The 23,989-nt window shown below is 38.7% G+C and overlaps 1 protein-coding gene across 16 annotated transcripts in view; it reads left to right on the forward strand.

The window, feature by feature from the left end:
* ZFX (zinc finger protein X-linked) overlaps nucleotides 1-9,013 on the forward strand; it is a 68,173-nt gene extending 59,160 nt beyond the window's left edge. For 14 of the 16 annotated variants that reach the window (XM_063634755.1, XM_063634749.1, XM_055269031.2 and 11 more), the window contains 5 exons: nucleotides 1,908-2,057; nucleotides 2,286-2,429; nucleotides 2,792-2,944; nucleotides 3,474-3,614; nucleotides 4,735-9,013. In XM_063634755.1, coding sequence (XP_063490825.1) covers nucleotides 1,908-2,057; nucleotides 2,286-2,429; nucleotides 2,792-2,944; nucleotides 3,474-3,614; nucleotides 4,735-5,918 — 1,772 coding nt within the window. In that variant the 3' untranslated portion in view covers nucleotides 5,919-9,013. The remainder of the gene's footprint in view (nucleotides 1-1,907; nucleotides 2,058-2,285; nucleotides 2,430-2,791; nucleotides 2,945-3,473; nucleotides 3,615-4,734) is intronic. The other 2 variants (XM_063634756.1, XM_063634757.1) reach the window with 1 other exon arrangement.
* The last annotated feature ends 14,976 nt before the right edge of the window (nucleotides 9,014-23,989 follow it).

The raw sequence follows: 23,989 nt of genomic DNA on the forward strand, positions 1-23,989 counted from the left end.
AGGCTACATTATATGGGGATTATGCTTTTGGTATTTATTCAAATCCAGAGTCTCTTATTTGAAGACGCCATTTTTTTGCAGCTTTATTTTCCAGGTCCTGTGAATAACAGGACACTTATTTTCTTGGCTACTTTGTAAAGTTTTAAAAAATGTGATGTTTGGCTGGGTGTGGTGGCTCACGCCTATAATCCCAGCACTTTGGGAGGCCGAGGTGGGTGGATCACTTGAGGTCAGGAATTTGAGACCAGCCTGACCAACATGGCGAAAGCTGTCTCTGCTAAAAATAAAAAATCAGCTGGGTGTGGTGGCGGGCATCTGTAATCCCAGCTTCTTGGGAGGCTGAGGCAGGAGAATTGCTTGAACCCAGGAGGCAGAATGAGCCAAGATTGTGCCACTGCACTCCAGCCTGGATGACAGAGACTCTGTTTCAAAATAAATAAACAAATAAAAATAAAATAAAATATAAAATAAATAAATAAATGTGATGTTTGTTGTATATCCCCTGAGTCTCTACTATTGGAAATCATATGTACCTCTTTTTCTAAATTTCTTTTATTCTCCCCGTCTTTTGTTTGTTCATTTTTTAACACATACAGGCTATTATACCTTCATTAATGAGAGCAATGGGTATATGAGAATATGTTTAAATTCACGTATTGCTGCATTTGCCAGCAAGGACCTAGACTCAATATTGTCATAAACTAAAGTTGTGTGTGTACGTTATGCATATTTACATTTAAGCAGATTGAAGCTGAATTTCCATTGACCATCTCATTGCGGTGTACCCTTTCTGGCAATCATGTTTTGATTATTTTCAAACGTATTATTCTATTGCAAATAGATCATATGAAATGATATTCAAGAATAGTGACCATGAAGTACTGCTTATAAAATATTTGTATGAAGACTATTTCTTGATTTTACTTCTAGGACATTCTTCTAAGTTTTTTGTTGTTGTTTTTTTGAGACAGGGTCTCACTCTGTAACCCAGGCTGGAGTGCAGTGGCATTATCTTGGCTCACTGTAACCTCCACTTCCCAGGCTCATGTGATCCTCCCACCTCAGCCTCTTGAGTAGCTGGGACTACAGGCGCATGCCACCATGCCCAGCTAATTTGTGTGTGTGTGTGTGTGTGTGTGTGTGTGTGTGTGTGTGTGTATATTTTATTTTATTTTTTTGGTAGAGATGGGGGTCTTGCCATGGTGCCCAGCCTGGTCTCAAACTCCTGGTCTCAAGTGATCCACCCACCTTGGCCTCCCAAAGTGCTGGGATTACAGGCATGATCCACTGCACCTGGCCGGTTCTTTTAAGGTTTTAGTATTAGAAGAATATCTTTAATATAGGAGTGCTTTTACCTTATGGCTTAGCAAAGGCTGTAAAGATATTCTTTTGTATTTACAGTTTTCTAGGCTACCAGGAGTTTTCTGTATGTGTAGTATTTTTTTGCTTTAATATCTGATTCTGTTTTTAGAAGTCTTTAGAAATGTATTTATTGAATCTTCTAGTTGTCTAGGTAAAATCCAATTTTATGTGAATCAAGTTAGAGATTATATTTGTAAAAGAACTTTTGCTGGGCACAGTGGCTCACACCTGTAACCCAGCACTTTGGGAGGCCGAGGTGGGCAGATCACGAGGTCAGGAGATCGAGATCATCCTGGCTAACACGGTGAAACCCCATCTCTACTAAAAATACAAAAAATTAGCCGGGCGTGGTGGTGGGCGCCTGTAGTCCCAGCTACTCGGGAGGCTGAGGCAGGAGAATGGCGTGAACCTGGGAGGCGGAGGTTGCAGTGAGCCTGGGTGACAGTGAGACTCCGTCTCAAAAAAAACAAAAAATTTTTTTTGCAAGTAGTAACATTTTATTTAAATATCTGTTACTATTTGTGATTTATTTCCTTCCTTTTTAGTGGATGATGCTGGCAAAATAGAACACGACGGTTCTTCTGGAATGACCATGGACACAGAGTCGGAAATTGATCCTTGTAAAGTGGATGGCACTTGCCCTGAGGTCATCAAGGTGTACATTTTTAAAGCTGACCCTGGAGAAGATGACTTAGGTAAGAAGAAGTGTTTAGACATTATACATCCTCATCCACATGTTTCAGCCTGATTACTTTTGGGTTATCTAGATTGAGAACATTTGGAGTCTCTTCTGAAGTAACTTTTATATAAGAATTCCAATGTAGTAATAGCAAAGTTTGTAAAAATAAAAAAAGTATGTAAAAAGAAATAGGTGGAAATGAAGTTTTCACATAAATTATTGAAGCTGTCATCTTCTCTGATAGGTGGAACTGTAGACATTGTGGAGAGTGAGCCTGAGAATGATCATGGAGTTGAACTGCTTGATCAGAACAGCAGTATTCGTGTTCCCAGGGAAAAGATGGTTTATATGACTGTCAATGACTCTCAGCCAGAAGATGAAGATTTAAGTAAGTAGGTGGCCTTTTTGTGGGAGAAAATTTTATGTTTCTGGAGCTTTTAAGTGGCCAGTGTTTGAAATAAGTAGCATTATTTTAGAGATTATTATGTTACTACATTCCAAGGGAAACATCAGTGACTCTTTTATATATGCTTATGATGTTGCTTTAAAACCAAGTTATGGTGAAAGCCAAGAAGTAAATGATTCATTCAACAGATATGTATTGAGTGCTTACTACATGAAAGCTATGTTCTAGGTATGTAATATTTGGACCTTCTTTCCATTTTGTCTATTAACTGAATTCAAATAAAAACGTGTTTCCTGTGATCTCTGTAAACCTGGTCACAGAAGTTTTTGTAACTTTCTACTTAGATGTTGCTGAAATCGCTGACGAAGTTTATATGGAAGTGATCGTAGGAGAGGAGGATGCTGCGGCAGCAGCGGCAGCCGCCGCCGTGCATGAGCAGCAAATGGATGACAATGAAATCAAAACCTTCATGCCAATCGCATGGGCAGCAGCTTATGGTAAGTTGCCCAGCAGCTCTTAGCATTGAAGAAGTTGGTTCTTGAACATGAATCCATGATTGAAAAATGGTTTCTGTGGTCTTAGGTTTCAGAAGTCTGAAATACCAGTATCCTGTAAGGATTATTTGAATTGAATTAGAGTATAAAGTCTACTTTTTGTCTTTATTTTTAACAGGAATTTCCTTCATGTGTATATTACGTAGAAGGAAGTACTGCAAGAAGTACACTGGCTTTCAGGCTGAAAGTTTTCATCTTGATTATGTTTGGCCCATGATTTTTTCATTTTGGGAGACAACAAGGGAGTCCATGGGGCAATAATGCTGACATGCATTTTTTAGCTTTGGAAGCTAGGCGTTTCCTACGGTCTCGCGATAATGAATGTGCTCATAAAACCCATGACCTAGAATGGGGAATTTCTGTCATTCATGAGTATCATGGCTTACTTTTCGTTGTTGTAGTTAATAAAGAATTCCTAATTCTTTAAAATTTATAATACTGTATAATTTTGTTTTTTAATACACATTGTTAGGTAATAATTCTGATGGAATTGAAAACCGGAATGGCACTGCAAGTGCCCTCTTGCACATAGATGAGTCTGCTGGCCTCGGCAGACTGGCTAAACAAAAACCAAAGAAAAGGAGAAGACCTGATTCCAGGCAGTACCAAACAGGTGAGGGCGCACGAGTTCCATGGCGCAGCGTGCTCTGCGAGCTCTCAGAGGAAACTCTAGTATGTATCCACAGGGGTGTCAAAATGGCATTTTAGCTGCTTTGTCTACTGAACTTGAAAATATAATTTTCAGAATTCAGTGATATTCATGAATGATTTCCTTGGATAAAAAGCAACAGGGCTGAAACATGGATGAGAAAAATTGAAAACTTGGATGATTTTTATGTGTACATGGAATGAAATCCCTCAAATATGTTATAAGCATTAACTTTTTAAATAATATATTTAGAGAATCTGTGTCAGCATAAAGCAGGCATAATTTACAGAGCAGCAGGATAAGTACTTTAGTTCATATGACATTCCTATTGTATGATTTGCATATTAAAAATTTTATGGGTATATTTAAACTTTGCTGTAAGTTAATGTAACTTATGTTTTTTGGAATAAATAGTGGAAATTTTTGTCACCAAAGTTTATTTTTATGAATAATTTTCCACCAGTTTATTTACTTATTTTTTTTGAGGCAGAATCTTGCTCTCTCACCCAGGCTGGAGTGCAGTGGCGTGATCTCAACTGACACTGCAACCTGTGCCTCCTGGGTACAAGTGATTCTCTTGCCTCAGCCTTCCGAACGTCTAGGATTACAGATGTGTGCCACCGTGCCCCACTAATTTTCATATTTTTAGTAGAGACGGGTTTTCAGCATGTTATGTTGGTCAGGGTGGTCTCGAACTCCTGAGTTCAGGTGATCTGCCTGCCTCGGCCTCCCAAAGTGCTGGGATTACAGGTGTGAGCCACCATGCCCAGCCAATTTTCCACCAATTTCTAAATTGCTATAGGTTTAATCACTAATTGATAAAAGTTACATATTCATTAATTTCATTAAACTAGAGGGAGTGAAGGTGGTACAGTCCTCATGAATGAAGTTTCCAGACCATTTTCTCTATGACTAGGTTGCTATATCTCTTGTGTTGAAAAACAGTAAAAGGAATGTTAAGTAGCAAATAGTCCAATTTAGGAGTCCTTGGCCAACCGTGGTCAGAACCCACACTTTACATTCGCAAAGAAACTGGAACAGAACTTGGTTTGAGCACTCATACTCCTTTCTTTTCCTTTCTTAGCAATAATTATTGGCCCTGATGGACATCCTTTGACTGTCTATCCTTGCATGATTTGTGGGAAGAAGTTTAAGTCAAGAGGTTTTTTGAAAAGGCACATGAAAAACCATCCTGAACACCTTGCCAAGAAGAAATACCGCTGTACTGACTGTGATTACACTACCAACAAGAAGATAAGTTTACACAACCACCTGGAGAGCCACAAGCTGACCAGCAAGGCAGAGAAGGCCATTGAATGCGATGAGTGTGGGAAGCATTTCTCTCATGCAGGGGCTTTGTTTACTCACAAAATGGTGCATAAGGAAAAAGGAGCCAACAAAATGCACAAGTGTAAATTCTGTGAATACGAGACAGCTGAACAAGGGTTATTGAATCGCCACCTCTTGGCGGTCCACAGCAAGAACTTTCCTCATATTTGTGTGGAGTGTGGTAAGGGTTTTCGTCACCCGTCAGAGCTCAAAAAGCACATGAGAATCCATACTGGGGAGAAGCCGTACCAATGCCAGTACTGCGAATATAGGTCTGCAGACTCTTCTAACTTGAAAACGCATGTCAAAACTAAGCATAGTAAAGAGATGCCATTCAAGTGTGACATTTGTCTTCTGACTTTCTCGGATACCAAAGAGGTGCAGCAACATGCTCTTATCCACCAAGAAAGCAAAACACACCAGTGTTTGCATTGCGACCACAAGAGTTCGAACTCAAGTGATTTGAAACGACACATAATTTCAGTTCACACGAAAGACTACCCCCATAAGTGTGACATGTGTGATAAAGGCTTTCACAGGCCTTCAGAACTCAAGAAACACGTGGCTGCCCACAAGGGCAAAAAAATGCACCAGTGTAGACATTGTGACTTTAAGATTGCAGATCCATTTGTTCTAAGTCGCCATATTCTCTCAGTTCACACAAAGGATCTTCCATTTAGGTGCAAGAGATGTAGAAAGGGATTTAGGCAACAGAATGAGCTTAAAAAGCATATGAAGACACACAGTGGCAGGAAAGTGTATCAGTGTGAGTACTGTGAGTATAGCACTACAGATGCCTCAGGCTTTAAACGGCACGTTATTTCCATTCACACGAAAGACTATCCTCACCGGTGTGAGTACTGCAAGAAAGGCTTCCGAAGACCTTCAGAAAAGAACCAGCACATAATGCGACATCATAAAGAAGTTGGCCTGCCCTAACAATGCTTCTACAGAACGTTTGTGGAGATAATTGGCCTTGAAGCAGAAAATTCATTTTAAAGCCAATCAGTCTCGTTCACATATAATACTGTATATTGATTTATGCTGTGTACAAATAGAATTATTGCTTCTAGTTGACTTTTTTTAATATACATTTTGTTCAGTAGTGTGTTCTGAATTCTATTCAGTTTGTTTAATAAATGGGGAAAACTGGCAACGTGCTAGTTACTTTTAATAAAGTAATCCCTGATTCTATACTGAAGTTTTATATCTTAGAATTTTATATTTATTTAAATATTTACCTTGCTTACCTTGATGGTACTCTTCTAAGACCATTAACTTAAGGTAACTTTATATTGGTAACTCTGAAAGATTCATGTTGACTCATTTTTTTTCCCCATACATTTCTCACAATAAAATTGTCAGAGACATCTACTAATATAAATGGGAGATTTTACAGTCAGGTCTAATTATCATAACATGGAAGTCATTTACTTGTCTTGCTTAATATTTTCAGACCACTTGACAGTGAGAGTTTCCATTTGAGCTTTTGCGTCCCTGGCTTTGCTGAGTAAAGAGCAGTGGCTGGGTTCGTGTTTACTTTTCAAATACACTTCTTTTGGCTTTCTTTGGATTATTTACATCTTTTGTCAGCATAGCAAACTTTTAGAAAACCTTATTGAAAAATTGTGCTTGATCATGTTGTATTTTGATTATTCTGTCTGTGCGGCTTCGTCTTGGAATGGTTGTGTGCTACAAATGACACTTACTGAGGACTGCATTTTGGAATCTCCTAGAGGTAACTCATGGCTTATAGGATCTTTTGCAACTTTATGTATGTAAATGTACCCTGAATTATATATATACACATATATATCAATCATGTACCTGTGTGTATTGCTTATTTTACATATTTATACACACAACCCCAAGTAGTAGTTGTTTAAAATCTATAATGAAAAGTATTAAATTTACAATAACATGAAAGATCCAGGGATGCATGAGAGAGCATTTTGTAAGTCATGCTCTTCAGAGAGGCTACTCAGGTGAAGAATTAGAAGGAAAATAAGGACACTAGTATTTTTAAAGAGTAAAGATATTTTCTTTTAAATATCTTTGGTAATTGAAAAATAGAGGTTAAGATGTTTCTAGGTAGAATGTTTTCATACAATTTCAGCTCCATGTCTTTATATTTTTCTGAAAAGCAAATGAGTATCCAGACATGACTCCCACAGTTCTCTTTGAGAAGCCTGAGAGGGAACTCTGTCTTACCTAGTGAGGGGGATGGAAAAGAAGCGATGGCTCTGTGGACCAGAGAACAGGTGCTAATTATGACTTCACACTCGGCAAGTTCAGGCCGATCTGTTATTTCTCAGTTACAGTTAGCAAACTTTAAAAACTTAACACTCAAGTTGGCTTTGATTAAAAGGTAAAGATGTGTTTTAAGTGGATAAGGAAAGTCTGAGGCCTTACTTGGAACATCACTAAGTCTTCCACAGGTTTTTTTTTTTTTAAAGACGGAGTCTTGCTCTGTTGCCCAGGCTGGACTGCAGTAGTGCGATCTCAGCTCACTGCAACCTCTGCTTCCTGGGTTCAAGCAGTTATCTGCCTCAGCCTCTCGAGTAGCTGGGATTACAGGCGCCCACCACCACGCTCAGCTAATTTTTTATATTTTTAGTAGAGATGATGGGGTTTCACCATCTTGGCCAGGCTGGTCTTGAACCCTAACCTCGTGATCCACCTGCCTCGGCCTTCCATAGTGCTGGGATTACAGGCGTGAGCCACCGCGCCCAGACACCACATAGGTCTGAATCAGTGTCATACATTCATTAAACAAACTCGGTTAATTAGAATTTGGTTATGTTAAGACGAATCTTGGAGAACAGAAAACAGTTTTTGGGGTCCCTTCAGTTGGCTATTGGTCCGTATGCATCTAGCACATTGTAGGAGATTTAGAAATTGTCTTCCCACCCGATAGCTGCCTTGTCACCTCATTATGGTGCTCCATTCCCTGTGTGCTTAGGTTTTTACCTTTCATCTTTCTCTTTGCCATTGATGTTTGTATTCAAGAGTTATATTTTTAGGGTTAGAAATAAAAATATTTGGTGTTTGGCAAACCTCTGAAGTGCTAGACTGACTTAGTCTAGTTTTAAACCAAGTGCTTTAGGCAGGTGTGAACTCCAGCCCCAAATGCCAGTCAAAGTCAAGGCATGGGTTTTCCTAGCCTATCTTATAGGAAATTCCTGTACCTTCTTGGCCCCCATAATGTGCTTTTTTTTTTTTTTTTAAACTTCTTAGAATTTTGTGATCCATGATTCATTGCCCTGTGATTCTTGAAAGCTCTGTCTGTTTTTTTGTGAGAACCTTTAAAATCTCCCTTAATTTTTATTTTCACAGAAATAATGTAAAAACACTTAAAGTGGAAATGTATTAATTTTAAATCCTATAAAATTAATACAGAAAATATAAATGATTGGGTCATTTAACTATTTTTTTTAAATAAACTGAAAGATAAAGAACACAACACTTCACACATTTTATATTTCTCTTACATACTCTGGAATCATACACAGTTCTTTTCTTTTTAAAGCACAACATTAAAACCTTTAAAAGGTATTTAAGGGTTTGGTCAAGTGAATATGATAAAACATACTTGTCTGTATAAAGAGAAAATGAAATCGTAGTCACTGTTATGTACTGACATTAGTTACAACCTAGTTTTAATTCTTAAAACAATTTTGATTAGCAAAGCTAAAAAAATGGATGTTTCAGTTAAATGTTTTAAAGAGGTACAGATTTTTACAAGGACATAATATAAGTTATTGTTCTGTAGAAATATCCTATTAAATATTGTATGTCCCTCCCTCTGTACACTTTGTAAAGAAAGTAAAATACATAAAAAGAAATTCATATAGGGATGTGTGACATTATTGTAATTGTGTACTTGAGAATAACGTGCAAAAATAAAAATCAGAATATTTTCCTGTTATTGAATGTTTAGTCTATTTGATACCAGTACTAAGTTAATGCTTTTTCTTAAGGAAAAAAAATGTACAGTTTTTGTAAACCTAATAAACATCAAAAGCAGTGGATTATTTTCATCCCCCCATTTCTTAATTTCTTTTTCACAGCAGTGGAATGCAAAGTGCTTGATTGCTTTGAATTTTGTGACTCGGATGCAAATACTGGTAATATTTCAGTTCTGTGAATTTGCAAGTAATATTTCAGAGAAGTTAAGAGGTGATTGGTGAGTCCTTTGACGAGCATGTCCTTGGAATTCATTTTTTCTTTTATCTTCATAAAGGATTTGTTTTATTAGCATCTCCAATTCCCTTGAGATAAATTACTCATGCATAAAGTGGTTTTTGAGAGCACTTAAAGTTCATTTCAGTATTAATTTACAGCATATTTAATCAGTGGGGACTGTTATCACCTCCACAACAGAAATCATGCCCTCGAGTTACCCCACTGCACCCAGTTTAGAGGATTAGTAGATGCTAACATACTAGGGAATGGTCATTGCCACAGTTAAAAATCGGCAGTTAAGTAAATGTCAGGAGTCAAAAAGAGATAGAGTTGTGCCATCTTTGATTTTATAGACAAGATTCTGCAGTTCTTCCAACTGTATGAACAAACAAATGTTTGCCTAATAGTTGAAACAATAAATTAAAATTTTAGGTAAATGACGAAGGGAATGTGGTGAATGTCACTGTAGAGAGCCATAAATCAGACAAAACCATACATACCATGCTGAAAAACTTTGGTAATGGAACACCCAACAAATGACACCTAACCTGTCTGTGATCCAACAAGTCAGATAACATGCTGCTTTATTTGTATTCTCTGGTAATCTCAGTATTAATAATTTCATTTCCCACAAATTCTAGCATTCATGTAAGGAAAAACATGGCTAATCAATATCTTAAAGGGGCAATCTTTCAGAGCAGTGGTTTTCAAAGTGTGGCCGGGCAGCATTGGCAGGATCTTAATCTCCTGGGACTTTGTTAAAGATGCAAATTCTCAGCCCCACCCTAGTCCTACTGAATTGAGAAACTGGCGTGGGACCTAGCAATCTTTATTTTAACATGTTCAGGTGATTCTGATGCCTGTTGAAACTTGGGAAACACTTTTAGAGCACTTGAGGAACCTAAAAGATGACTGGTTCAACATTTTGTGTGGCAGATAAGAAAATCACAAAAAATCTGAAATGAACAGTGAGAGAAAAATAGCACCCCAGACAGTTTATACCTTCCATTTGCTGTTTTAAAAGTGTGAGCCTGCCAAGTCAACAAGTATGCCTTTAGCGCACATGTAAATAGCCTGCACTTCCTAAATCTTGTGTGGCCTCCCATAGTTACATTCCTGAAAGGTAAATTGAGTTCAGAGGAAGATTCAGCATTTAAAAGAGAAGGGTTGAAAAAGGTTTGTGTGTGTGTGTGTGTGTGTGTGTGTGTGTGTGTGTGTGTGTGTGTGTAATTGGCCCAGGGTTACTTAAGTAAATCATAACCATTTTGCCACATTCTGTAACTGTTTAGTTAAGGTCAAATTAAGTTTACCCTATGGATTTTGTTTCGTGTATATACTGTTTGCCTTTTTCATAAAAATCTTGGATTTGTTATATATTGTTCCTGTTATTTTTGACATCTTTGCTATTGTAAATAAATTACTATTTTGTTTTAAGTTACCCTAGTGGAGTGTTGGCTATAGACAAGGTATATACTCGAAATGAGGAGACTTAAATCACACAGTTAATGAATTCCCAACTTGTTCGAAGCTGGAGGTGATCCGACTCCCTTCAGTAGTTCAACACTAATAATCGCACCAAGGAACATGTCACTGGTGCATATAGGCGTAGCATCTGTACCGACTTGGATTTCAAAATCATGTTCTGACCTCTGCGATGGAAATACTCAGTCCATCAAGTTTGAGGTCAAAATCAAGAATTACTTTCCTTTACTTGGTTTTTCCTATTCAATTGGTCTCCCATGTTACTTGTATTGCTGGTATTGGTGGACACAAAGGATCTGGCATTACAGTGACCTGTTGAGACTGTAAAGCTACCAGGAGACTTGGCTACTAAAAACCTGCTCAGGACTTCTAGATGTCGTTTGGCTATGTGAACTACCACAGAAGTATCTAAACACATTGCTACTAAAAACCTGCTCAGGACTTCTAGATGTCGTTTAGCTATGTGAACTACCACAGAAGTATCTAAACACATTGACTAAAAGTATAGAATAGTTAACTAGACCTATATTATTTTGCTTTCTAAGAGGCCAGTTTCTGCTTTTAAATGCAGAACCCATTTCCTTTTGTCTGAGATTCTTTGAAATAAGAGGGGTATTGCAAAGCCATCTGTTGGGGTTTTGAAGGTTCTAGTCACCTGTCCTCCCCTCTTGAGTTCTAACCACATTGAAAATAGACAAGAAACCACCAGTTAAGTGTGCAATTTATTCTAGTAAGGCTGGATTGGGAGACCCAGAGGCTGAGGTGAGTCTGTTTCCAATCTATTTCCCTCCAATGTAGGCCTTGACTGATGCAGCCAGTCATTTGAAGGCATGGGGCCTACCTTCCACTCCTTTGTGAGCTATCAAGAGACTAGTTCTCTCATCAGAGAAAGGGAGCATCTACTCCAGCCCTCCCAGGCTAGAACACAGGAAAAGGGGGAGAAGAGTTCCCTTACATCATCCTAATAAAGGTTAGTCCAATTCTGGATTGCCCTCTGACATTAGCACACTAGCAACATGTGAGGTTTCCCCATTAGCCTTGCATGTTTGTGTCCACTTTTATTTTTACTGTTCCGCCTTGAAGTGGCGGTTGTGGCAGACTTTCTAAAGTTCCTTTCTCTCTCAAGGCAGTATGCTTTGGTTGTTCTTCAGAAAATTAATTTTTAAAGGGCAAATGTACTTACTATACAAAGATGGAAATCTTGCAAGTTATTTTTATTGCATGCTTTCGTAACAAAAATTGGGAAAATGATGACCCACAAGGCCACCACCTTTATTAAAGGGATTGCTTGTCTTTGTTCTCTTCTAATCTTAGTCCATACACATAAATCTTTTATCTGTCTTGTAACCACAATATCAATTCTATTCTGGGTTCAGGGATTTTCTTTTCAAACATCAAATGTAATTCACGTGTCTACACCAGTATATGGGAGAGTTCGTTCCCCTCAACCTTACAAACAGTGGGTGTTACAGCTAATCTCACGGGTTAAAAAAATAAAGAATATGTCATAGGTGGGAATTGAACAATGAGAACTCATGGACACAGGAAGGGGAACATCACACTCCGGGGACTGTTGTGGGGTGGGGGGAAGGGGGAGGGACAGCATTAGGAGATATACCTAATGCTAAATGACGAGTTAATGGGTGCAGCAAAACAACACGGCACATGGATACATATGTAACAAACCTGCACATTGTGCACATGTACCCTAAAACCTAAAGTATAATAATAATAAAGAATATGTCATTGCTGTTTCAATTTGCTTTGAGTGGACTCCTAGTGGAGTTTAATACTTTTATGTATATAATAGCACTTAAGTTGTCGCTCTGATAAACTGCCTATTCAAATCCTGTGCCCCATTTTCTATTTGGAGTTCTTTGTACATTAAGCCTATTAACTTTCTAATACATTTGCTGCACATTTTTGTAGTCCATGATTTATCTTGTTATTGCTTATGTAATCTTTTCATATATAAAAATCTTTAATATTTGTGTAATCAAATGTTTTTTTTTTCCCCTTTATGATTCCTAGTGTTGTTCTACTTAAAAAGGTCTTTTCTATCGCAAGGTTCTACAAATATATGCCTAGATTTTCTTCCTATATTTTTATTGTTTTGTTTGGATTTTTTTATGTAATTAAAATTATTTTGTTTAGCAGATCCAATGGTGATTTAAAAAATTAGTTTGAAAAAAAATTACCTGGGCAAGGTGGCACGCACCTGTTGTCCCAGCTACTCTGGAGACCGAAGTGGGAAGACAGCTTGAGCCCAGGAATCCAAGGCTATGGTGAACTGTGATCGTGCCACTGTACCCCAGCCTAGGTGACAGAGTGAGACCCCATCTCAAAAAAATTTTTAAAAAATATATTGTTTGGTAGGGCATCTAATTTCTGTTTTCTCTTGGATAGAGAGCCACCTATTCCAGTACTGTTTATGAAGTCACCCTTTACCCTTATGAGCTGAAATGACACTTATGTGGTCGTCATATATATCCTTGGATTTATTTCTGAAGTCTATTTTGTTTTACTGATCTGTTTGTCATTTTTGTGCCAATGCCATATTGTTTTTCTCACAATACTCTGGTGAACCAGAAGGCAAGTCCCTCTTTAGTTCTATTCTTTTTCATAGTTTTCTTGACACTTATTCCATAGGAACATGAAAATCATTTTACCCACTTTCGCTTAAAAGCCTCATTGGGATTTCTGATTCAGATTGCATGCATTTTTTTTGTTTTTTTGAGATGGAGTCTCACTCTGTCGCCCAGGCTTGAGTGCAGTGGTGAGATCTCGGCTCACTGCAACCTCCACCTCCTGGGCTCAGACAATTCTCCTGCCTCAGCCTCCCGAGTAGCTGGGATTACAGGCATGCTCTAACACGCCCAGCTGATTTTTGTATTTTTAGTAGAGACGGGGTTTCACCATGTTGGCCAGGGTGGTCTTGAACTCCTGACCTCAGGTATCCGCCCACTTTGGCCTCCCAAAGTGCTGGGATTATAGACGTGAGCCACCACCCCCGGCCGAGACTAATACTAATTAGTTTGCATATTAATTTAACTCCAGCTCTAAAAAATAAACTTGGAAACTTTTCTACAATCTCCAATAGTTTAAAAACTAGAAGCATTATCTAATCCTTGGAGATTAGATAGAACTCAGTTATGAAAGCATTTGGGTCTGGTGCCTTTTTATAAATGGTAGGTCTTGGGGCCAGGCGGCGGTGGCGCACACCTGTAATCCCAGCATTTGGAGGGCGGATCACTTGAGGTCAGGAGTTGGAGACCAGCCTGGCCAACATGGTGAAACCCCGCCTCTACTAAAAATACACAAATAGCTGGGTGTGGTGGTGTGCCCGTGGTCCCGGCTACTCTCCAGGAGGCTGAGGCAGAATTGTTTGAACCTGGGAACCTGGGCGGCGTTGCAGTGAGCCAAGATCGTGCCATTGCACTCCAGCCTGGGCAACAAGAGCGAAACTCCGTCTCAATCAATCAATCAATCAAAATAAAATGGGAGGCCTTTACTTTTCCGACCTCTTCTATATTAATTAGCCCATCAGCTTTTCTTCTTAAGATTTGGTATCTTTGAAAATCATCCATTTTCTCTAGATCAGTACTTCTCATGTATTAATGTGCATATGCATCATCTGGGGTATGTTGTGAAAATGCTCATTCTGATTCAGTGAGTCTAGAGTGGGGCTTGTGATTATGCACTTCCTGCCAGCTCCCTGGTGATATTGATGCTGTGGTCCATGGACCACGTGGTCCAAGCCCTCGAAGAATTCAGTGGTTCTCAATTTCGGTCATAGAATCCCACGGGGCAGCCTCTGAACTTCCCAGAGCCCGGTGGGAATGGGTCTCAGACAGTAATTTTTCAACTTCCTCAGGTGATTACAATGTGTAGCCAAGATCTGAACCACTCTTCTAGATTTGCAGTTTATTGCCATAGAGATACAGTATTTTCTTACTATTTAATAGTCTCATTTTATTCTCTTGCATTTCTGGTTGCATCTCCTTTCTCATCTTAAATGTTATATGTTTTGTTTTCTGTCATATTTTTTTTTTTTTTTTTTTGAGTCGGAGTCTTGCTCTGTCACCCAGGCTGGAGTGCAGTGGTGTGATCTCAGCTCACTGCAACCTCTGCCTCCTGGGTTCAAGAGATTCTCCTGCCTCAGCCTCCAGAATAGCTGGGATTACAGGTGCACGCCAACATGCCTGGCTAATTTTTGTGTTTTTAGTAGAGATGATGTTTTACCACGTTGGCCGGGCTGGTCTCGAACTCCTGACCTCAGGTGATCCGCCCGTCTCAGCCTCCCAAAGTGCTGGGATTACAGGTGTGAGCCACTGTGCCTGGCTCATATTTAAGTGGCTTTCAGAGGTTTTGCTATTTCATAGGTAGTGTCAAAGAAACTGCTCTTTTATTTTTTGGTTTTCTACTTAATTTTATCTTTCGTTTTTTTTTTTTTTTTTGAAACAAGGTCTCACTCTGTTGCCAAGGCTAGAGTGCAGTGGTGTGATCACAGCTCACTGCAGCCTCGACCTCCTGAGCTCAAGTGATCCTCCCACCTGTGATCACACACCGCCATGCCTAGCTAAATTTTGTATTTTTTGGTAGAGACAGGGTCTTGTCATGTTGCCCAGGCTGGTCTCAAACTCCTGAACTCAAGCGATCCACCTGCCTACCCCTCCCAAAGTGTTAGGATTACAGGTGTGAGCCACCCTGCCTGGCCTATTTTCTTTTCCTATTTTCTTCTGGTATATTTTACTGTCTAATTAAAATGTCTGATGTTTCGTATTTCATTAATTTTCATTTATTTTTAAAGGAAATTCTTGAAACCTGTATATTTCCTTTGGTATACAACTTTAGCTATAGGCCATTGTATATGAGTTGTCCTTTTTTGTATTCTAGATAGTTTTACATCTGTTTTGATTTCCTATTTGCAGTAGAGTTTAACTTTCAAGTAGTAAACATTTTTATTAATCCCTTTAGCCTTGATCTCTAGTTTTGCTGGTTTGAGTTCAAAGTATGGCCTGTATGACCTCTACATTTTTTTTTGGAATTTTTGAAGTTTTCCTTTTCGGCAAGACATAATTTTTTTGAAAATATAACACAGATATAGTATAACATGTATCTTTACATTTATAGGTATAAACTTATAGATAAAACTGAGCTTGTTGATTATTCAGATCCTTTATATCCTATATCCTTGCTATTTTTTGACTACTTGAGTTTTTTTTTTTTTTTTTTTTGAGACAGGTTCTCACTGTGTTGCCCAGGCTGGTCTCAAACTCCTGGGCTTAAGCGAGCCTCCCACCTAAACCTCCCAAAGTTCTGGGATTACAGGCATGGGTCACTGTGACTGGCGACTATTTGATTTTTAATTTTTGAAAAAATATCAAAATATCTCACTATAAGGGAGTTTTATGGAGTTTCCTTGTACTTAAATTTTGCTTTGTGTATTTGGTTTCTATCGATTTTTGTTTCATAGATGTTTGACAGATCTTATTTATGATTGTACCTTTTACAGGATATTTTTGTCCTCTTTAACATATTTGGTCTTGAACTCTACTTTGATATGTGTTTTCTATTTCAATCCTTTCTTATGTCTTATATTACAAATTCTCATGTTATCATAATTAGACATAAGTGTACACTGCAGAACTTTTGGCTACTGCTGTTTCTTGTCCATTTCATCTTTCCCAATTTGACATCTCTGTGCTGAATAAATTTTCATTTGATTGATGTATACTTCGTTTGTTCCTTCATATTTGGTATGTGGGTGTATATTCTAAAACCTTGACTACCCCAAAACATCTATTTTTGCCTTGATAAATGATCTTAGTAGGTATAAACTTTTGTTCAGTCTCTTTTCTTTCACAGTTTATAGATGTTTCATTGTTTTCCAACTTCAGTGTTATGACAACTCCAATGCCTCTTCCTTTGTTTCCTGAAGTTCATATGAACTTTCCTTTGTCTTTGGAACTCAGAAAGGTCACTAGAATCTATCTAGGGGTGTGTGTGCGTGTGTGTGTGTTTGTGTGTACTTCAATCACATCTGGGATTTGTTATTTGCTGATTCTGTTAAGTCTCTCTTCAGCTAAAGAAGTTTTCTTACATCTTGTGTGTAATTATTACTTATCAGACTGGCATTTTGCTTCTTCTGGAATTCCTATTTCTCACATATAACATCTCTTGGATTTGTCTTGTCATCATAAAATGGCACCAAGAAGAAAGAATCCCTTTAATCCCGTGCCCCAGCATGTGATCATTATTGTACCGAAAAATTTAAATGTTTGAAATGGATGTCTCTTGAAGAGAGAAGCAAAGTATGTCCCCAGTGGTGGGACTGCTGAAAGAAAAAAAAAAAGAAAAAAAGAAGCAAGAGAGTGATAGTCTGTAAATGTACAGCCTGTCCTGATGGAGTAACAGCGCTCCTGATTTATTTCTCCCTAGTAGAAGGAACTTCAGCCAGAAATTTCCTTTCATAGAATAACAGCATTCTCAGTACCTTCTTTGCCTCAACTTTAAATAAAGCAGCATGTAAAAAAGTCTTAATGCTAGGTACACAGTGCCGAATAAGAGTTCTCCATCTCTTCCTTTCCCTGTACGTTACACATTTTGTTAAATGAGCAAGAATGAGAGCATTGTTGTAGCAGACATCACCATTGTCCCTGAATGTCATTCCTGATCTTATTCAAATTTAACATGTGTGAACAAATGTGAACCTGAGCCAATCATTCAAGATGGATCCCCAGTGGCTAACTGGGCCTAAATTTGAAATAGATGTGAACCAACTGGTATAGGAAAAAAAAAAAAAGGAAAATATAAAAATAAAACAGAGCCAAGCAGGCATTTGCTGACTAGAGGTCACCCATATTCCCTGAATTCCCCCTAAATCCACACCTCTGTTCAACTTTGGGACTCCAGAACTCACCTGAACCAACTAATCAGAGCATACCTGCCTCAGTCAATCAGGGCTCAGCTGTATCAACCAATCAGAACTCAGCTTCACTGACCAATCAAAACTAAGTTTCAGTCCTTTATTTGCAAGAACAGACCAGATTGGGAACTTGGCTGAGAACTTTTGCTATGAGACCCTAACTCTCTTTTTGTTCTCTGGAAAATACCTTTGTTTTACAGGGAAGCCTTCCTCTCCCTAGTTTGCAAACCATGCATTGAAATAAAGTATCTTTCCTCCAAATTCCTTTCCGGAGAACTTTTGTTCACATGTGCAATGCTAAGCTTTGTTTCAAAATGGACCAATTTACACTCTTCACAGCAAAATTGGAAAATATTGAGTTTTGGTGAGGATGTGCAGCAATGAGAACACTGTAATATTGGCACACTTTTAAGTTTTGCCAATTTTGTGCATGTAAAATATTACATTGAGATTTTAATGAACATATCCCTAATTATGAATAATATTGAGCATCTTTTCACATATTTATTGGTTATTCACGTTTCCTCTTTTGTGACAAGCCTATATCGGTTTTTTTTGGCCTATTTTCTATGAATGGCCCATTTCTATTGGATCGCTTACCTTTTTCTTGTTGATCCATAAACATCTCTATCTATCTATCTATCTATCTATCTATCTATCTATCTATCTATCTATCATCTATTTTAAGAGACAAGGTCTCACTATGTTGCCCAGGCTGATCTCAAACTCCTGGGCTCAATCAAAGAGCTGGGATCACAGGTGTGAGCCACCATGCCTGGCCCCTTTATATAGTCTTGATATTAGTCCTTTGTCAGTTATATGTAATTTTATTTTTTATTTAGTTTTTGAGTCAGGGCCTTGTTCTGTCACCCAGGCTGGATGGAGTGTGGTGGCGCAATCTCGGCTCACTGCAACATCTACCTCCTGGGCTCAACCACCCCTCCCACCTCAGCCTCCCGAGTAGCTGGGACCACAGGTGCATGCCACTACGCCTGGCTAATTTTTCTATTTTTTTCTTTTTTGGTAGAGATGGGGTTTCGCCATGTTGCCCCGGCTGGTCTCAAACTCCTGGGCTCAAGTGATCCTCTTGCCTTGGCCTCCCAAAGTGCTGTGCAGGTATGAGCCACCACACCTGGCCATACATGTAATTTAAAAATCTCTGTAAATATCTTCTCTTGGTCTGTGGCTTGCCATTTTACTCTATTGTGTCTTTTGATTAACATAAGTTCATCATTATAACATGGTAAAATTGGTATCTTTTCCTTATGATTAATGCTTTATGTGTCTTAAGAAATCCTTCCTGATAGTAATGAAGTTATTCTCTGATATTAGTTTTTTAAAGCTCTGTAGTTTGACTTTTCATACTTATGTCTTTAATCCACATCAAATCAGTTTTAGGACATAGTGTGAGTTAAGCATTCACTTTAACTTTTTTCAACTTCAACTTCATACAGTTCAACTCTTTATTGAAAAAAATCAATACTTGCCCACTAATTTGCAGAGCCAGCTCTGTGATATGTAAAATATTCCTATGTATGTGGATCTGCTTCTAGGATCTCTGTTTTGTTCCATTTGTCATTTGTCTTTCTCTGTAACTGTGCCCCATAACTTTTTTTGCGGGGGCGGGGGAGAATGGAGTCTCACTCTATTCCCCAGGCCGGAGTGCAGTGGTGTAATCTCAGCTCACTGCAACCTACACTTTCCGGGTTCAAGTGATTCTCCTTCCTCATCCTCCCGAGTAGCTGAGACTACAGGCGTGCACCGCCACCCCCAGCTAATTTTTGTGTTTTTAGTAGAGACAGGGTTTTATCATGTTGGCCAGGCTGGTCTCGAACTCCTGGCCTCAAGTGATCTACCCGCCTCAGCCTCCCAAAGTGCTGGGATTACAGGCATGAGCTAGCGCACCTGGCCCCATCATGGCTTTTTAAAACAATCTTTACTGGGATATAATTCACACACCGTAAAATCCAACCATTTAAGTAATACAATTCAAATTTTAGTATATTCACAGAATTGTCCAACCATCAACATGATCTAAGTTTAGAATATGTCATCACTCTCAAAAGAAATTTCATACCCAGTGCCGGGTGCGGTGGCTCACGCCTGTAATCCCAACACTTTGGGATGCCGAGGAGGGCAGATCACCTGAGGTCAGGAGTTCGATACCAGCCTTCCCAATATGGTGAAACCCCATCTCTACTAAAAATACAAAAAATTAGCCAGGTGTGGTGGTGGGCATCTGTAATCCCAGCTACTCAGGAGGCTGAGGCAGGAGAATTGCTTGAACCCGGGAGGTGGAAGTTGCATTAAGCCAAGATTGCTCCATTGCACTCCAGCCTGGGTGAAAAGAGCAAAACTCCATCTCAAAATAAAAAATAATAAAAAAGAAATTTCATACCCATAAGCAGTCACTTCCCACTCCCCCCATCCTCCCAGCCTCTGACATCCACTAGTTTACCTTTAGTCTGTATAGGTTTGCTATGCTGGTCACTTCATATAAATGGAATCATACAATATATGCTGTTTTTGACTGGCTTATTTCACTTAGTAAAATGTTTTCAAGTGTCATCCATGTTGTAGCATGTCTCAGTACTCTGTTTCTTTTTAATGGCCAAATAATATTCCATCGTATGGATATACCACATTTTGTTTAGCCATTCTTCCATCAGTTGATGGACATTTGAGTTGTCTCACCTTTTGGCTATTATGAATAGTGCTGCTGTAAGTATTTGTGTACAAGTTTTTGTGTGTACATGTTTTCACTTCTCTTGGCCATGAACCTAGAGGTGAAGTTGCTGACTCATATGGTACCTTGACTTTAACATTTTTAGCAATTGCCAGACTATTTTCCAAAAACAGTTGCATGATTTTACATTCCCATCAGCGGTGTATGAAGGTGGAAGGATCACTTGAGCCTGGGAAATCGAGGCTGCAGTGAGCCGTGACTGCACCACTGCACCCCAGCATGGGTGACAGAGTGAGACCCTGTCTCAAAAAAAGAAAAAAAAGGAGAAATATTTGTTAAGCCTTCACATTGTATCCTGTATGTCTCTTGCACTTTTAAAAAACATATTTTCCATGTTTTAGGTCTCTCCATGCTTCATTCTGGATAGTTTCTTTTGACCTGCCTTCTAGTGCAGTAATTTCATTATGGGCTACATATCATCTCTTAACTCTGCTACTCCTTTTTTTTCCCTTCTCAGTCTTGTTTCTTGCACTCAGAACCATTATTTTGAGATTCATCTCTATTGCCGCATATATCAATAGTTTATTCCTTTTAATTGCTGAGTATTATTCCATTGTATGGATACAGCACAATCTGCCCATTCACCTCTTGATATCCATTTGGATTGTTCACAGTTTTGGGCTATTACATATAAAACTGCCATGAACATTTATATATTTGTGTGGACATATGTTTTCAATACTTTGGGGTAGGTGGAATGACTAATTTGTGTGGTAGGTATATATTTAATATTTTAGACATAGCCAAACTTTCCTACATAGTTGTACCATTTTACAATTCCACCAGCAGTGTTAAGAGTTGCAGTTGTTCTACATCCTCGCCAGCACTTGATATGATCAGTCTTTTAAACATTTTAGCCATTTTAGGGTGTATGTTGTGATATCTCATTGTGTTTCTATTTTACTTTTAAATAATAAAGAGTACAATTGACCTATTTGGTGTACAGGTCTGTATTTAGAAGGTAACACATAGTAAAATTGATGCTTGTTTTGGTGTAAAGTTCTATGAGTTTTAACAAATGTATAGGTTTATATAACCTCTACCACAAACTGGATATGGAATTCCATCATCCCCAAAATCTCCCTTAGGCTGTGTCTTAGTAATTACACCCTCATCCCACCTCTAAGTCCTGGCAAACAGTCATCTGTTCTTCATCACTATAGTTTTCCCTTTCCCAGAATATCATATAAATGAAATCATACAGTATATAGTCTTTGAGGGTGTCTTCTTTCATTCAGCATAGTGTCATTAAGATTCATCTATGTAGTTGCATGTATCAATAGTCTGTTCCTTCTTACTGTTCAGTAGTAGTCCATTATAAGGCTATACCACAATTGTTTGTTCATTCACCCATTGAAAGGCATTTGGTCACATAAAAAGCTTCTGCACAGCAAAGGAAACAATCAGCAAAGTGAAGAGACAACCCACAGAATGGGAGAAAGTATTTGCAAACTACCCATGTGACAAGGGATTAATAGCCAGAATACATAAGGAGCTCAAACAACTATATAGGAAAAAGTCTAATAATCCTATCAAAAAATGGGCAAAAGATTTGAATAGACATTTCTCAAAAGAAGACATACGAATGGCAGACAGGCATCTGAAAAGGTGCTCAATATCACTGATCATCAGAGAAATGCAAATAAAAACTACAATGAGATGTTACCTCACCTCAGTTAAAATGGCTTATATTCGGCCGGGCGCGGTGGCTCACGCCTGTAATCCCAGCACTTTGGGATGCTGAGGTGGGCAGATCACCTGAGGTCGGAAGTTTGAGACCAGCCTGACCAACATGGAGAAACCCCGTCTCTACTAAAAATACAAAATTAGCCGGGCTTAGTGGCAGGTGCCTGTAATCCCCACTACTTGGGAGGCTGAGGCAGGAGAATCACTTGAACCCTGGAGGCGGAGGTTGTGATGAGCCGAGATTGTGCCATTGCACTCCAGCCTGGGCAACAAGAGTGAAACTCCACCTCAAAAAAAAAAAAAAAAAAAGCTTATATTCAAAAGACAGGCAATAACACATGCAGGTGAGGACATGGAGAAAAGGGAACCCTCATACACTGTTGGTGGGAACATAAATTAGCACAACCACTATGGAGAACAGTTTGGAAGTTCCTCAAAAGACCAAAAATAGAGATCCAGCAATGGATCTCTACCATATGATCCAGCAATCCCACTGCTGGGTATACACCCAAAAGAAAGGAAATCTGTACATCAAAGATATATCTGCACTCCCACATTTGTTGCAGCACTGTTCAGAACAGCTAAGATTTGGAAGTAACCTAAGTGTCCATCAACAGGTGAATGGATCAAGAAAATGTAGTACATATACACAATGGAGTACTATTCAGCCATAAAAAGAATGAAATCCTATCATTTGCAGCAACATGGGTGGAACTGGAGATCATAATGTTAAGTGAAATAATCCAGGCACAGAAAGACAAATATTGCATGTTCTTATTTGTAAGATCTAAAAATCAAAACAATTGAACTCATGGACATAGAGAATAGAAGGATGGTTACCAGAGGCTGGGAATGGGAAGTGGGGGGATTGGGAGGAAGGTGGGAATGGTTAATAGGTCCAAAAAATAGTTAGAAAGAATGAATAAGACATACTATTTGACTGCACAACAGGGTGATGGTAGTCAACAATAACTTAATGGTACATTTTAAAATAATTAAAAGAGTGTAATTGGGTTGTCTGTAACTTAAAGGATAAAGTCTTGAGGGGATGGATGCCCCATTCTCCGTGATGTGCTTATTTCACATTGCATGCCTGTATCAAGACATCTCACGTACCCCACAAATATATACATCTACTGTGTACCCACAAAAATTAAAAATTAAAACATTTTTTAAAAAAGTAAAAAAAAGGCATTTGGGTTTCCTTTTTTTTTTTTTTTTCACAATTATGGTTTGAGCTGCTATAAACATTTACGTAAAGGTTTTTGTGCACATAAGTTTTCATTTATGCAGGGTAAATACATGGAAGTGGGATGGCTGGGTAGTGTGGTAAGTATATGTTCAACTTTTTAAGAAACTGTCAAAATATTTCCTAGAGCAGCTGTACCATACTGTATTCTGATCAGAAATATATGAGAGTTCCAGTGGTTCTGCATCCTTGTCAGCACTTGGTATTGTCAGCTTTCTTTTTTAGCCTTTTATTTTTTTTTGAAAGAGGGTCTCACTCTGTTGCCCAGGCTGGAGTGCAGTGGCATGATCCGGCTCACAATGGTCTCTGCCTCCTGGGTTCAAGTGATCCTCCCTGCCTCAGCCTCCCGAGTAGCTGGGTCTACAGGCATGCGCCACCATACCTGGCTAACTTTTGTATTTTTTTTAGAGACAGGTTTCGCCATATTGCCCAGGCTGGTCTCGAACTCCTGAGCTCAGATGATCCACTTGCCTCTACCTCCCAAAGTGCTGGGATTACAGGCATGAGCCACCACGCCTGGCCTTTTTTAGCCATTTTAATTTGCATTTCCCTAATGACTAGTAATGTTGGGCATCTTTTAATATCCTCACTTATCATCACATACCATTTTTGGTTTAATACATTTTGCTCATTTTCAATAGGCTTTTTTTTTACTGTTACGAGTTTATTATCTGGACACAAATCCTTTGTTGGGTATATGATTTGCAAATATTTTCTTCTAGTTTGTATCTTGC

This window comes from Symphalangus syndactylus, chromosome X (genome assembly GCF_028878055.3).
Source record: "Symphalangus syndactylus isolate Jambi chromosome X, NHGRI_mSymSyn1-v2.1_pri, whole genome shotgun sequence".
Classification (NCBI taxonomy): Eukaryota; Metazoa; Chordata; class Mammalia; order Primates; family Hylobatidae; genus Symphalangus; species Symphalangus syndactylus.